Source organism: Eschrichtius robustus, chromosome 16, assembly GCF_028021215.1.
Source record: "Eschrichtius robustus isolate mEscRob2 chromosome 16, mEscRob2.pri, whole genome shotgun sequence".
Lineage (NCBI taxonomy): Eukaryota > Metazoa > Chordata > Mammalia > Artiodactyla > Eschrichtiidae > Eschrichtius > Eschrichtius robustus.
The window spans coordinates 14,893,121-14,905,760 of record NC_090839.1 but is presented as its reverse complement, the minus strand read 5'-3'; the positions used below and the strand labels follow the sequence as shown (position 1 = coordinate 14,905,760).

Sequence of the window (12,640 nt, the reverse complement as noted above, 5' to 3'; positions counted from 1 at the left end):
GACAGAAAAAACTGTGTGTTTGGAAAGTGGGGAGACGGCAAGTATGGCTGAAGCCAGCATGCATGGAGGACATGGCAGGGTGTGAGTGTAGGAGGAGAGGGTGGGGCTGAGTGGAGACTCAGCTGTGACAGGAGAAGGAATTTGGAGCATCCTGAGGGCATAGGGGAGCGCAGAGTTTTTAAGCAGTGAAGTGCCCTGATCAGATCAGATCCTACAAGAGAGAACTGCAACAAAGTGAACAATGAGGGGGAGAGAGAGAGAGAGAAAGGTGGGGTGGGGAAGCTGCCTGGAACATAGCAGAGATTCAACAAATACTTATTGAATGAGTGAGGCTGTTGCAGCAGCCCAGGTAAAAGATGCTGAGCCTCTGAATTAGGGTAGTGGCAGGGGGGATAGAAAAGAGGCGATGGATTCTGGAGGTAGAATCTGCAGGTCTGCAAATGTGCCCTTTGCAGCAGAAGCCAGGAGAATGGGGTTAGCAGCCCTCTCCTCTCCCATCCTCCCTGATCTGTGCAGTCTGGCCTTTTGGCCCAGTCCAGAAATTCAGAGCTTGGAGGGGTATCACCCCAACCACTGTCTAGTTCAAACTCCTCAGGTTTCATTGAAGAAAACTGAGGCTCAAGGAAACTCAGCCCATCAGAAGCAGAGCCTAGACCAGAACCCAGCTGCTTCCTGCTGCAGAGCAGAGAGTGTTAACACTGGTTCAAGAACAGCTAGGAGGGTTTGAACTGGGGAAATAATAGGTACAAGGGTGTGTGTGTTTCTGCAGAACTAGGGGGTCTCCAGTGTCCTAAGATTCTCAAGGGGTCCTACGATCCCACGAAAGTCTGATCTACTCTAAGTGCCTGTCTTCAGGCGGTGGACGGGAACTGGGATGGAATACAATCTGGTGGGGACTGCATGGATGGATGGATTGTTGGATGGATGGATGGATGGATGGATGGATGGATGGATGGGGAGGCTGGGACGCTGCGCCCACGCGAGGGAATTTCCTTTGAAAGAGAGCGAAACTGTAAGCTGAGAAACTCTTTTCCATGAAAGGCCTCCCCAGCCCTCCTCTCACCACTCAGCTGTGACCTTCCCGTTTTCTGGGAACTTCCTCAGGCCTCTCCATCGCGGTGTGGGACTCTTTCGGTTCTGCCGGGATTGCCGGAGGCGGCGGGGAAGAACCGGGGCGGGGGAGTCTTCCCAACACCCATAGGGATCTCTCTTCACTCCCTTCGCGTCCTCCCCACCCCCAGGAAGCGGGCTGCCGCCTAGGCGCCGCCTAGGCCAATTCAGCTCGGCCTTTGTAGTCCCGGGGGGGAGGAGTCTCAAGAAGAGCTCTCCTTGGAACCACGCCTCCCGGTTCCCCCACCCCTCCCCGCCCAAGGCGCGTCCCTAAACTCCTTGGGGAATTAGACTACCCGGGACTGTCCTGGGGGAAGTCCCAGAGAAGTGACTCGCCCGGAGCTCCGCCCCCGTCAGCGAGGCTGATCGGGATTGGTCCCCGAAGACCCCGCCCCTTTCCTGGGAGTGTCCATGGGCTGGGACAGTGGAAGTGGAAGAGGCGCGGTCCTGGCGCCCTCTCCTCCCGCCGCCTGGTTCTCACCTCGCCATGGTTCGTCTGCCTCTGCAGTGTCTCCTCTGGGGCTGCTTTTTGACCGCCGTAAGTTGAATTTCTGTTCCGACCAGAGGCGGGAATTTGAGATTAGAGAGTAGGGAATGGGAAAAGAAGCAATACTTCGGGGAGGGGACCTTCCGAGCTGATTTTGGGGGGACAGGAGGGTGGGTGGAAGCTGGGTAAGGTACCCCGGGTCCGGGCTGAATGAGGTGGGCTGCCTCTCTCTCCTCCCAGCTTGGGGTCCCAGGTAGCCCACAGAGGGCGCATAGTGGGGTCGCTGCAGGAAATGTGCCTAGCCAGCGCAGATGGGGTTGGGGTTTTGGGAACCTGAAGCCTTTATCTGGTCAAAAGACTGGAGTCCGGGTCTGCCTCAGAGGCTGGCCACAAAGAGACTGTGAGGGGTTTCAGAAGCGGGAAGGGAGGCCAGCCAAGAGAAGGGGCGGGTCTGGCTAGTTTCCTGTCTCTTTCCCGTTGTGGACAGATGCCAGCCTCTGTGAGTGGTTGTCATCTCCTTGCCAGCTGGGGCTGCCCTTCTTCCAGGGCATCTTGTGGGAACAAGGGATGAGTGTAGAGGCCCAGGTGCTTCTTTGAGAAGGCAAGGAGCTTTGAACACTCCCACCGCCAGCTGCAAATCCTGGGTGATCCAAGTTAGGAGGAATACCCAAGGCTGTGTCTCTGCCTCCTGAATTTAAGACGACATAGGGGACTCTCGGGGGAGCTGAACAGTTCACGGGACCATGAAAGGGCTAGGAGACCAGCAGGGGTTTCTCTAGGCACGAGAGGGGCTCAGATATGCCCAACCAAGCACATCTCCGGGATTTTCAGAGTTCCACACTTGACTCGCTTTTAGTTTAAGTGTATTTTTGTAGTTCCTCATTCTGGAGGCTGGGAATCCCCCAAGTACCCGACTCTCTCATCCCAACCCCTCTGGTCTCCCCCTAACTTTCAAGGGCTGTAGTTTCTGGCATGAAGGCAGGGCAGGAGTGACCCATGAAGTAGGGGATTGGCGGCAAGGGAAGAGGTTCCATGGGGAAGCTGCTTTGGTCCCAGAGCTTTCATTTTCACTCTAAGTAATGGCTCTTAGGGAGAAAGGAGGCAGGAAGAGGGCTCTTGGAGGAGGAGTGGAGGAAAAGCCAGGGGAGGTAGGGTGAAGGGTGGTCTTGGTTTCTCAAGAACAAACTCCCAGTTTTAGCTCCAGGTGGAGACTAGGCTGTGGGGCTATTTATTGAGAGCTTCCTGTGGGTCAGGAAGCTTTACACACACTCTAGGTCTGATTTCTTTCAACCGCCGCATTATACAGGTGAGCAAACTGAGGCTCAGAGAGAGAAAATGTCTTGCCCCAATCCTCATGGCTAGGTGGAACCTGCATATAAATCTACATCTGCCTGATTCCTGAGCCTGCCTCTCAGATGGTGAGAGTGTCCAAGCCTTGGTCCTAAGCTCCTTTGTGTCAGAGGGATTGAAGCTGTGAAGTGGGAACTGGGGATTGACAGATTTACAGAGGAGGAGCTGTATTTCTCGTGTGTTTGAAAATGGCGTAAAGGACTTTCATTGCTCGGGAGTGTGGTGGGAAAGTCCACAGGCTTGCGGGGAGAACACTCATGGGATAGTGTGTTGTGATGTGATGGTGGGAGCAGTAGCCTTTGCTATTTCCTTCCCCATTTGGGGTCAGATAATTTGCCCACCCAGGTTGAATGAGAGCCACCAATTGGGCAGGATCCTGGACAGCCAGCCAGTTAGCCAGCTTGCTAGGCATCCAAGCAGATACTCACATATGTATGATGATTAAAGCTGCCATTCAATGAGCACCTACTGTGTTCTAGACACTATGCCAGGCCATGTACATCTATTCTTTCTCATCTTCACAACCTAATCTGTGGGGCAGGTATTATTACTCCCATTTTAGAGATGTAGAAACTGAGGCTAAGAGAGGCAAAATAACTAGTTCAGTGTTACAAAGTCAAGATTGGAGCCTTAAACTGTTTGACCCTTAAAACCGTGTTCTTTTCACAGGCTGTTCCCAAAGTGTGGGATGATTTTAGGGAGCACAAGGATATAGAATTAACAACATAGATTCACTTTACAGTTCTCTTTAAAATCCTTTTCATTTTTTCAAGAAGGAAGTCGCTGGAGCTAGAATATAGTTAATACCTCTCAAATGCCTGCTAATCCTCCTTTTTAAACAAAAATCAAGAGCAGGCCTGAGGTAGAGGGCTGTCAGCAAGCAAAGCAATCAGCTGGGGTTTAATAACATCGTTTTGTTTCTGTTGAATTTATTTTTAGGGTTGCCTTTTATTTATGAGAAGTGATACTGGTTTTTCTCTCATGGCAATGATATGAGGTTTACATTGAAAATAAGTGTATTTAAATGAACAAGAAATAATGAATAGCTTGGGTGGGACCTGGATGTAGTGAAAATAGTGCAGATGAGACTCAAGTTGTTGGAGAGAGGGAGTATTGAAACCTGAGTTCTCATTTGGATTCTATCACTGTGTGACCTTGGGCAAGTGACCCAGCCTTTCTGGTCCTCAGTCTCACCATGTGTAAAGTAAAAGAGTTGGATTTTATTCTTCCGGCTTCTCCATCCTTGCATTTCATGAGGGAGGGATTGGATGATCAGATGATGAGGGGTTGGAGGGAGAAAACATGATGAGGCTTGGAGAGGGGAAGAGGGTGGGGAGCAAAAGAATAGAAGGAAGAGGCCAGGTGCTAAATATAGCCCCAGTCGGGACAAGGACCAGCTGGAGTCAGCCAGCTTCAGGACTCCAGGGGAGATACTGGAGTCCTCATGTGCTTTTGGGTTTTTGGGTAGAGGAAAGACTCAGGAGTCAAGCCAAAAGGAAGATCTGTTTAGTTCAGTGAATATTGTGAGTTTCCAGCGCAATTACTTTGTTAAATACCAGAATGATTCTCTGGGTGCCTTTGTAATCATACTAGTTGGCAGTTTAGTTAAAAACAAACACAACAAATAACATGCAGGCCCTGTTTTTCTGCTTTGGACTTCCACTTCAGTTCTAACCTCTGTCCTGGCTGATTTGCACCTGTCTGCCAAGGTTATATCGGAGATTTCAAGATCCCTTCAAATTGCCCAATTTTGTTTTTAGGTCCAACTAGAACCATCCACTTCATGCAGAGAAAACCAGTACGTAACAAACAGTCGGTGCTGTAATTTGTGCCCACCAGGTGAGACGCTAACCCTTTAGCCCCATAGTGGGACCCCTCTTGGTTTGCTGGCAGATACAGACCCCCTGTGTCAATTATAAACTCGTGTCTTGACCCCTGGCATTTTCCATCTCTGCCCCAGGATGTTCTGGGGTCCCTCTCTGCCTACCCAGAACTAGGGTTCCTATCTCTTCTATGTCCCTTACCAGACTATGAAAGTTGGAAGGGTCTGAGACTGTCATCTTTGAATCTCCCTCCCTAAAGCCCAGCCTCATCAGTTTTCAATTCAGTGTCTGACTCATTGAGTTAGCTGGAGCTACCTCATTTCCTGATGTTTTCCAGGACAGAAACTGGTGAACGACTGCACAGAGGTCACCGAAACAGAATGCCTTCCCTGCAGTAAAGGCGAATTCCTAGCCACCTACAGCAGCGAGAAATACTGTCACCAGCACAAATACTGCAACCCCAGTGCGTGGGCTGCTGGGGAAGGGGCACTTGGGAGCTGGGCTGATATTCCAGCTCATTCCTGACAGCACAGCCGTTCTGTTTTTGTTGTTTTTTTTTTTTTATAGCAAAGGGTCTGTTCTGATTGGTTAGAGTCTGGGTTGTCTTGGTTGTTACTTAATTTCATTGCCATCCCTACTTGGAAGAGGGTCTAAGAGAAAAAGAACAGGAAGTGTGAGGATCGGGGCCCCCCAAGCATGGCCAGTAAGGGGTTCCCAACCTTCCTGCCCATCCCTGCACAGACCTAGGGCTCCAGATCCAGAGGGAGGGCACCACGGAAACAGACACCAGTTGCACGTGTGATGAAGGCCAACACTGTACCAGTCACACCTGCGAAAGTTGTACCCCGCACAGCTTGTGTCTCCCTGGCTTCGGGGTCAAGCAGATTGGTAAGTGGTCTGTCTGGGAATCAGCTCTAGAGGCAGGAGAGAGGGGGTGAAGGCCAAAGGAGAGGGGCTGGGCAGTGGGCACTCAGCCCTGGGGGGGAGGGACCAACCTATGTTGATATCTCCACCAGAGCAGGTGGGAAATAGAAACTTTGCCTTCTGCCTCCTGCCATGGGGATCTGCCTTGAGAGGGCAGTGGGAGAAGTCTTCCTGGGGCCCGCCTGCAGCAGGGAAAGGTATACGCTGCGGAGGGCGGGGGGGAAGTGCTTAAAGCAGGATGCTGTTCCAGTCCTGCCTGCCTGCCACTTCCCTTGAGAGCCAGACAGGTGGTCCACCGTGATGATTAACTCCTCCTCCACCCTCCCAGCTACAGGGGTTTCTGATACCATCTGTGAACCCTGCTCGGTCGGCTTCTTCTCCAATGTGTCATCTGCTTTTGAAAAGTGTCACCCCTGGACAAGGTATAAGGACTCATCCCTTGTGTTTCCTGCCCCAAGAGGGGCATGGGACCTGCTTCCATTCTCTCTGGCCACCTGTCCTTCAGCCCCCTGCTCCCCATGTCCACACACACTCGTACACCTGTAGAACTTCTAGAGTGACCTCGTGGCCAACTAGACAGACACTTTTCGGCATTTCTTGCCTGCTTTCTCTTGGTGGTAATAGATACCGCTGATCTCTGATCTTTGGTGAAGCCCTCCGTTCTTGGGGGCACCGTGACACCTCTCTTCCATTCCTTGTACCCCTCCTCTGCTCCTGCTTCCTCCTCCTTAACTGGTTTTCTAGGCATTTATTCTAGGCTCTACTCCCCCATCACTTTGCCCGCCTCCCCTGGACCATCTCATCCACACACTTGGCTTCAGCTACCATTGCCCTTGGATGGTTCCCAATCAACGTCTCCTGTTTAGATTTGTCTCCTGGGTCCCAGACTGTCATATCTAACTGCCGAGGGTATACCTCCGTGCAGACAACCCACAGGCACCTGCCTGCTCCCCACACCCACTGTGAAAGGCACAAGCATGCCTCTGGGCACCCGTTCCAGGGTTCCCCTTACCCCCATCCCCAAATCAGTCACCAGGTCCTGTCCATCTGACCTTCCAAATGTTTTGGGACTCCTCCTCCTTTTCACTTATCCCCACTGTCACCACGTCAGCTTGGGCTTCATCATTGTGGTCTAGATGATGCTTTAGCCTCCTCACCAGCTTCCCTGCCTCTACTCTCTCCCCTTCAGCTGGTTCTCCATCCCTTTGCCGAAGTAAACTTTCCACCATTCATTTTGGATCACGGCACTCCCTGTTTAAAATGCTTCATGGCTCTCTGTGCCTTTAGGATAAAACCCTGAATCCTGTGCATGGCCTCTGACCTTCTAGCTCTATTTCCTGACCTCTTCCCACATCATGCTGCTTGCAATCCTCTCAACACACTGTTCGTTCTCTTGCATCAACCTTTTCTGCCTGGAATACCTTAAACACACGCCTGATTAACCTTTTACATTTAATTTGAAAAAATGAGTAAGACAGGCGTGAGGACAGAAGGCACAAAAGGGCCTCTAGTGATACACTTCCCTTTCACCCTCAACCATCCAGCAGACACTGGACCATGTGTGTCCTTCTAGAGAGTCTATGCACAGACAAATAAATGCACACACATGCAGACATATTTTTCACACAAATAGTAGCATCCCATATATACTTTGTTATTTGTTTACTGTCTGCCTTCCTCCAGTAGACGGTAAACTCCTTAACTATAGAGACTTGAGTTTTTTCATTCCACAGATGCATCCCTTATGCCTAGAACAGTGCCTGATGCATAGTAGGTGCTCAATAAATCTTTGCTGATAAATGTTCAATGAGAAAGGGAGGCTCCTTTATGTCATAGAGCCAGAGCACTGGGTTCCAAACTCACTCAGCTTAGAAGGGGTGGGAGTGTGACCCTCATCTGAGCCTCGGTGTCCTCATTCAGAAAATAGGAATGACCTTCATTTTACAAGGTTTGAGGAAAAGACACGTAACGTGCTTCGAAAACTCTTAAGCACTCTTCTTGTGTATGTGCTTTCTTTGAAGCGTCTCTCTCTTTTTCCAGCTTTAGATGTTTTTTCCTTTGCAATGTCCTCTGTCCATCCCTTTCCACTCCTCCTGGGACCACTTTGGCCCAGTCTTCATCATCTCATGTTTGGACTCTGTCAATGGCCTCCTGGCTGGCCATTTTTCTGTCATTTCTCCTCCTGGGAGCTCTCTGGCCAACTAAGTCCTCTCACAACTTAAGTCATCTGGTTGGATGCTGACGTGACCCACTAGCGGAATCCAGTTGAAACCTTCATGGCTGATTATCAGTGATCTGGTTCTAAAGACCCAGTTTTCCAGAGTTTCCTTATACCATCCGGTACGTCACCCACCTAATCCCTCATATCATGTTGTCCTGCTTAAAGAGAATATACTGATGCTCTAAATTTTACATCCCTCAAGGGCCTACTCAGCTCTGACTTCCCCAGGGAAGTCTTTCTGGATGACCCTCAAACCAGAGATTCTCAGCTGAGCAGTTTTCTCCCCCAGGGGACATTTGACAGTATCTGGAGACATTTTGGTTGTCACAGCTGGGGAGGAGAAGGCTACTAGCATCTAGTGGGTAGAGGCCAGGGAAGCTGCTAAACATCTTACAGTGTACAGGACAGGTCCCACCACAGAAGAAGGATTATGTGGCCCCCAAATGTCAGTAGTGCCGAGCTTGAGAAGCCCCCATCATCCCTCCATTCCAGCCATTGTGGATTCTGTCTCCTCTTCTCTGAACAATCCCCTGTTCACATGAGCCTGTATCACAAAGCTTGGCCCTCATCAGAGACTCTCCTTACTCCTTCAAGACATACCATCATCTTTCCTCTGCACTCACACGTTCCGTAAGAACAGAGTCTGTGTCATGCCCATAATAAACAGCCCAGGAGGGTGCACATAATATGTGCTCAGTGAACGTGGACTTGTTGGTTGTTGGCTCTCTCCCTCTGGGGTTGGAAATCGCATGGTTGGGGAAACTTAATGTCTCTTTCTTTGTGTGTGTGTGTGTGTGTGTGTGTATACACGTGTCTGTACACAGCTGCGAGAGCAAAGGCCTGGTGGAACAACATGCAGGGACTAACAAGACAGATGTTGTCTGTGGTGAGTCCTGGAGAACGGGCCCCGGCAGCAGGCTAGGAAGGTGGGGAGCTGAGGGGAAGACTAGGGCACCTGGAAGCACCAGTAGGGAAAGAGGGAGGGGAGGTAAAGCAAGAGGAGGAGCAGTTTGGAATTGTGGCAACCAGCTCTGCCACTTATCTGTGGAGCCTGGGCAAGTTACTCCCCCCACCCCCGAGCCTCAGTTTCTTCATCTGTGAAATGGGGTACCACCACCTCCCTTAATAGGGTGGTGTAAGTACCTGGCATGGGTTCTGGCACTTTGGAGGTGCTCCCTCAGTGCTATTCTGCTACCCTGCACATTGAGGACCAGCATGGACTCTGTTTCCTCTCAGGGCCGTAGTTTTTTTTTTTTTGGCTGCACCACGCGGCTTGCAGGATCTCAAGTCCCCGACCAGCGATCAAACCCAGGCCACAGCAGTGAAAGCCTAGAATCCTAACCTCTAGGCCACCAGGGAACTCCCTCAGGGCCTCAGTTTTGATTTTAGAATGAGGAGGTTGGCATACAGCACAGGTCACAGACTCACATAACTACAGGGATTAGGCAGGATCATGTTAATGAGTGAAAAGATCAGGGGTAAGAAAAATATACTCTTTTCTTTTTCTTAAAATTCACTTTCCTCTTGGCAGGGCTGGGACTAGAGTGAGGTGAGGGAGGCACTTGCCTTGGGCACAATATTTAAGGGGGTGCCAGAAAAATGCCGTAATCAAGATAACTATTTGATGCAATATAAAAAAAATCAAAATTAATGCAAAAAATCCATAACGAACAGAATAGCAACATTTTAAATAAAGACAGGATCCAACCCTGTATTTGTTCAACCTTGTCTCACTTGCCTCACCCTAATCCCATCCCTGGTTCCAATAAAACTTTATTTAAAAAAACAGGCAGCTGGCCTGTGGGCCAGACTTTGCTGATATGATTTTTTAAAACATGACATTAAAATATGACTTATCTTGATTACTGAGTTTTTAAAGAAAATATTTATTTATTTATTTGGCTGCACTGGATCCTGTGTTACGGCACACAGGATCTTTAGTTGCGGCATCCGGGACTTTTAGTTATGGCATGCGGGGTCTTTTAGTTGCAGCATGTAGGTTGGCGTGCAGGCTCTTAGTTGTGGCATGTGGGATCTTAGTTCCCTGACCAGGGATGGAACCTGGGCCCCCTGCATTGGGAGTGCAGAGTCTTAACCACTGGACCACCAGGGACGTCCCAATTATTGAGTTTTTTTGGTGTCCCCTTAAATTTTGTCCTGAGGCAGTGCTTCACTTGCCTTACCCTAGTCCTTACCCTGTCTCTTGGTCTTTTTTTCATTTTCCCATTTAGAATAGAGACTTAGGCACAAGAAATACTTTCCCTTCTCCTCCATTCTTCTATAACAAAGGCGATGTTACAGACGTAAATGATGCTGGGCCTTGGTATTGGGCAAAGAGTAGGGAGGGGTGGGAGTGTAGTGAGCCGGTGGAGACAACCATCACCACTCAGTTCTGGCCAATGGGTGCCATGTGGGCTGCTGGCCCACTAGGGCTGGATCTTCCAAATTTGCAAGAGAAATCAGATATCCAGATTTTAAATATACAATCTCCCAATTTAAAAATGTTGGCAAATATTAAAAAAAAGGGAAAAAAAATGTGCCAGTCACACGAAAGACATCTGCTGGCCACATTTTACCAGGGGCCACCTGTTTGAAACTTCTGATATGGATGAGTTTAGACACTGAAGTCCAGCAAGGTGCAGCAGCTTTGGGAAGGGCGGTGGGGAGCCATCACTGAAGTCTTGATCTCTCCAGGTTTCCAGAATCGGACGAGAGCCCTGGTGGTGATCCCCATCACGATGGTGATCCTGTTCACTGTCCTGCTGGTATCTACCTGTATCGGTGAGTCCCCAGGTGGGGAGGTGATGGGGGAGGAGGCAGCACAGGGTACAGTTGACGGGTCACCTGTTTCCTGATCTGGCCTCGGTGACTCCCCATCCTATATGTTTTTCTCTCTCTCTAGGAAAGATGATCAAGAAGCAGGAGACTAAGGTAGGTCACCCTGGGGAACCGGCTCAGTTTTGTCAGACTGGAAAGAAAGGCTGATTCATTGTTGCCTATATGGCAGAAAAATTGATTCAAAGTCTGTTCCCTCGCCCCCTCCCCTGTGCTCCAGGACTCTTCCCCTTCTCTCCCTCAGCATCAGCCTTTTTCATCTCCTGAGCTCACCTTCCCACAGAGCTGCCCCAGCAGCACCACTGGCAAAGTCTGACATTTGCTCTTCTTTCCTGGCATTGGATATGTGGGGGAACCGCATCTTTGGGGCCTTGGTGTGGGATCCACGGGTGGGTGATGGAGGGACACTTCCTTAACCCTGCTGGCTCCTACTACGGAAGCTTCTTGACACCCTCAGTGTGGCCAGCAGGGGGCAGGACGCACCCATGGAATGAGCACTGACCCTCCGTTTGGGAAAGGGGAAAGGGTGAGGAGTGGGATCGCTTCCAAGGAAGGGCTCAGAATTGTTGCTAGGGGTAACCCCAAGCCTTGCCTCCCCAGGTCCTGCACCCTAAGGCTGAAAGGCAGGATCCTGTGGAGACGATTGATCCAGAGGATTTTCTCGGCCCCCACTCCACCCCTCCGGTGCAGGAGACCTTACACTGGTGTCAGCCGGTCGCCCAGGAGGATGGCAAAGAGAGCCGCATCTCCGTGCAGGAGCGAGAGTGAGGCTGTGTGTGCCCAGGAGCGTGGTGGCACCGGCACGTGGGCACGTGGCCGGAGAGCCTGGGGCTGCTGCTGGTGAGGGGGACAGCCCCCCTCTGCCTGCACCCCTGAGGTCCAGAAACAGTTCACCTCGGGGAACCTTTCACCCCAGCCGTGGAGCCCATTCAATCTCCCAACTTGATTTCAAAGATGGTAACAAAACTTCTTTGGGGAGGCCATACAATGGTATCCACCAAACCTTCCAACCCAGCGGTTCGGTGCCGACAGATGTAACGCGGTGGCTTCTGTGAGCCCAGGAGGCATATGCGTGGATACACATCGCAGCACTGTTTGTGACAGTGAGCAACTGGAAGCTGCTTAACTGTCCATCAACAGGGGACTGGCTAAATAAAACTGTAATATATTTATGCAACAGGATCTTGAAAACACTGTCATGGGGGAATAAACAAAAGCAGGTTGTAGAATGGTGGGCATGGAAACTTTTTTTTTAAAACAAGTAACCCAAAACAATATATCTTCTACAGATATGTGTATAAACATAGCATATGTTATATATGTCGGTATGCCAGGGGGTTTCTGTAAGGACACACGGAACATGCTCAGCTCAAAGAATTGTAATGTCTTGGTTGGGGAAGAAGGGTCCGGGGGAGGGTTGGTTAAAGAAAGATTTGACTTTCCCATAATGCTTCATTTTTTTCCCCAAAAGGAGAGTGAATTCACAGACTGCTTATGTAATTAAAAAGTCATCAAACATGTAAAAAGAAAAAAGGGGGCGGACATGCTGGGTGACATGAGCTGCTTCACATGCTGTCAGGCTCACAGAATGAGGGCACTTTCTGAGGATAAATAAGGACGTCCCCCAGGCTGCTGCCCTTCTAAGGCGGTTTCCACATGCACTCACGTTTGGCATCATGTTTGCAAAGGGTTTTCCCCGTGTGATTCACATTCACAACAGTAGCCTTCGGGGCAGGCAGGGCCAGCATCCCTCCTTTCCTCCCTCTTTAACAGAGGTGGAAGTGGAGGCCCAGAGAGGTGAAGTAATTTATCTATGGTCACACAGCTGTTCAGAGTGGTGCCCCTCAGAGCTCCCCACTCCTAGTCCTATGCTGCTTCTCCCAGCCCCAC

General features: G+C 50.3%; 1 protein-coding gene and 1 non-coding gene across 3 annotated transcripts; one reads left to right on the top strand and one right to left on the bottom strand.

Moving 5' to 3' along the window:
- The first annotated feature begins 1,529 nt into the window (after positions 1 to 1,529).
- CD40 (CD40 molecule) lies at positions 1,530 to 11,610 on the top strand. 2 transcript variants are annotated; one of them, XM_068524705.1, is made up of 9 exons: positions 1,530 to 1,648; positions 4,708 to 4,786; positions 5,108 to 5,233; positions 5,512 to 5,658; positions 6,023 to 6,116; positions 8,740 to 8,801; positions 10,610 to 10,696; positions 10,818 to 10,846; positions 11,351 to 11,610. In XM_068524705.1, the coding sequence occupies exons 1-9, from the start codon at positions 1,598 to 1,600 to the stop codon at positions 11,516 to 11,518; spliced, it is 843 nt and encodes a 280-aa protein (XP_068380806.1). In that variant the 5' UTR covers positions 1,530 to 1,597; the 3' UTR covers positions 11,519 to 11,610. The 2 variants fall into 2 exon arrangements, with proteins under 2 accessions (XP_068380806.1, XP_068380807.1); XM_068524706.1 differs by lacking the exon at positions 5,108 to 5,233.
- On the bottom strand, positions 9,956 to 10,028 carry TRNAG-CCC (transfer RNA glycine (anticodon CCC)). The gene has a single exon. It is a non-coding gene; the product is annotated as a tRNA-Gly (tRNA).
- Positions 11,611 to 12,640: the final 1,030 nt, after the last annotated feature.

Excerpts from the sequence above, each read along its gene's own strand:
- CD40 (XM_068524705.1), top strand. The coding sequence starts at position 1,598 with ATGGTTCGTCTGCCTCTGCAGTGTCTCCTCTGGGGCTGCTTTTTGACC. Across the intron at positions 1,649-4,707 it reads GGGGCTGCTTTTTGACCGCC|GTCCAACTAGAACCATCCAC; the intron begins GTAAGTTGAATT and ends TTTTGTTTTTAG. Across the intron at positions 10,697-10,817 it reads GCTGGTATCTACCTGTATCG|GAAAGATGATCAAGAAGCAG; the intron begins GTGAGTCCCCAG and ends CTCTCTCTCTAG.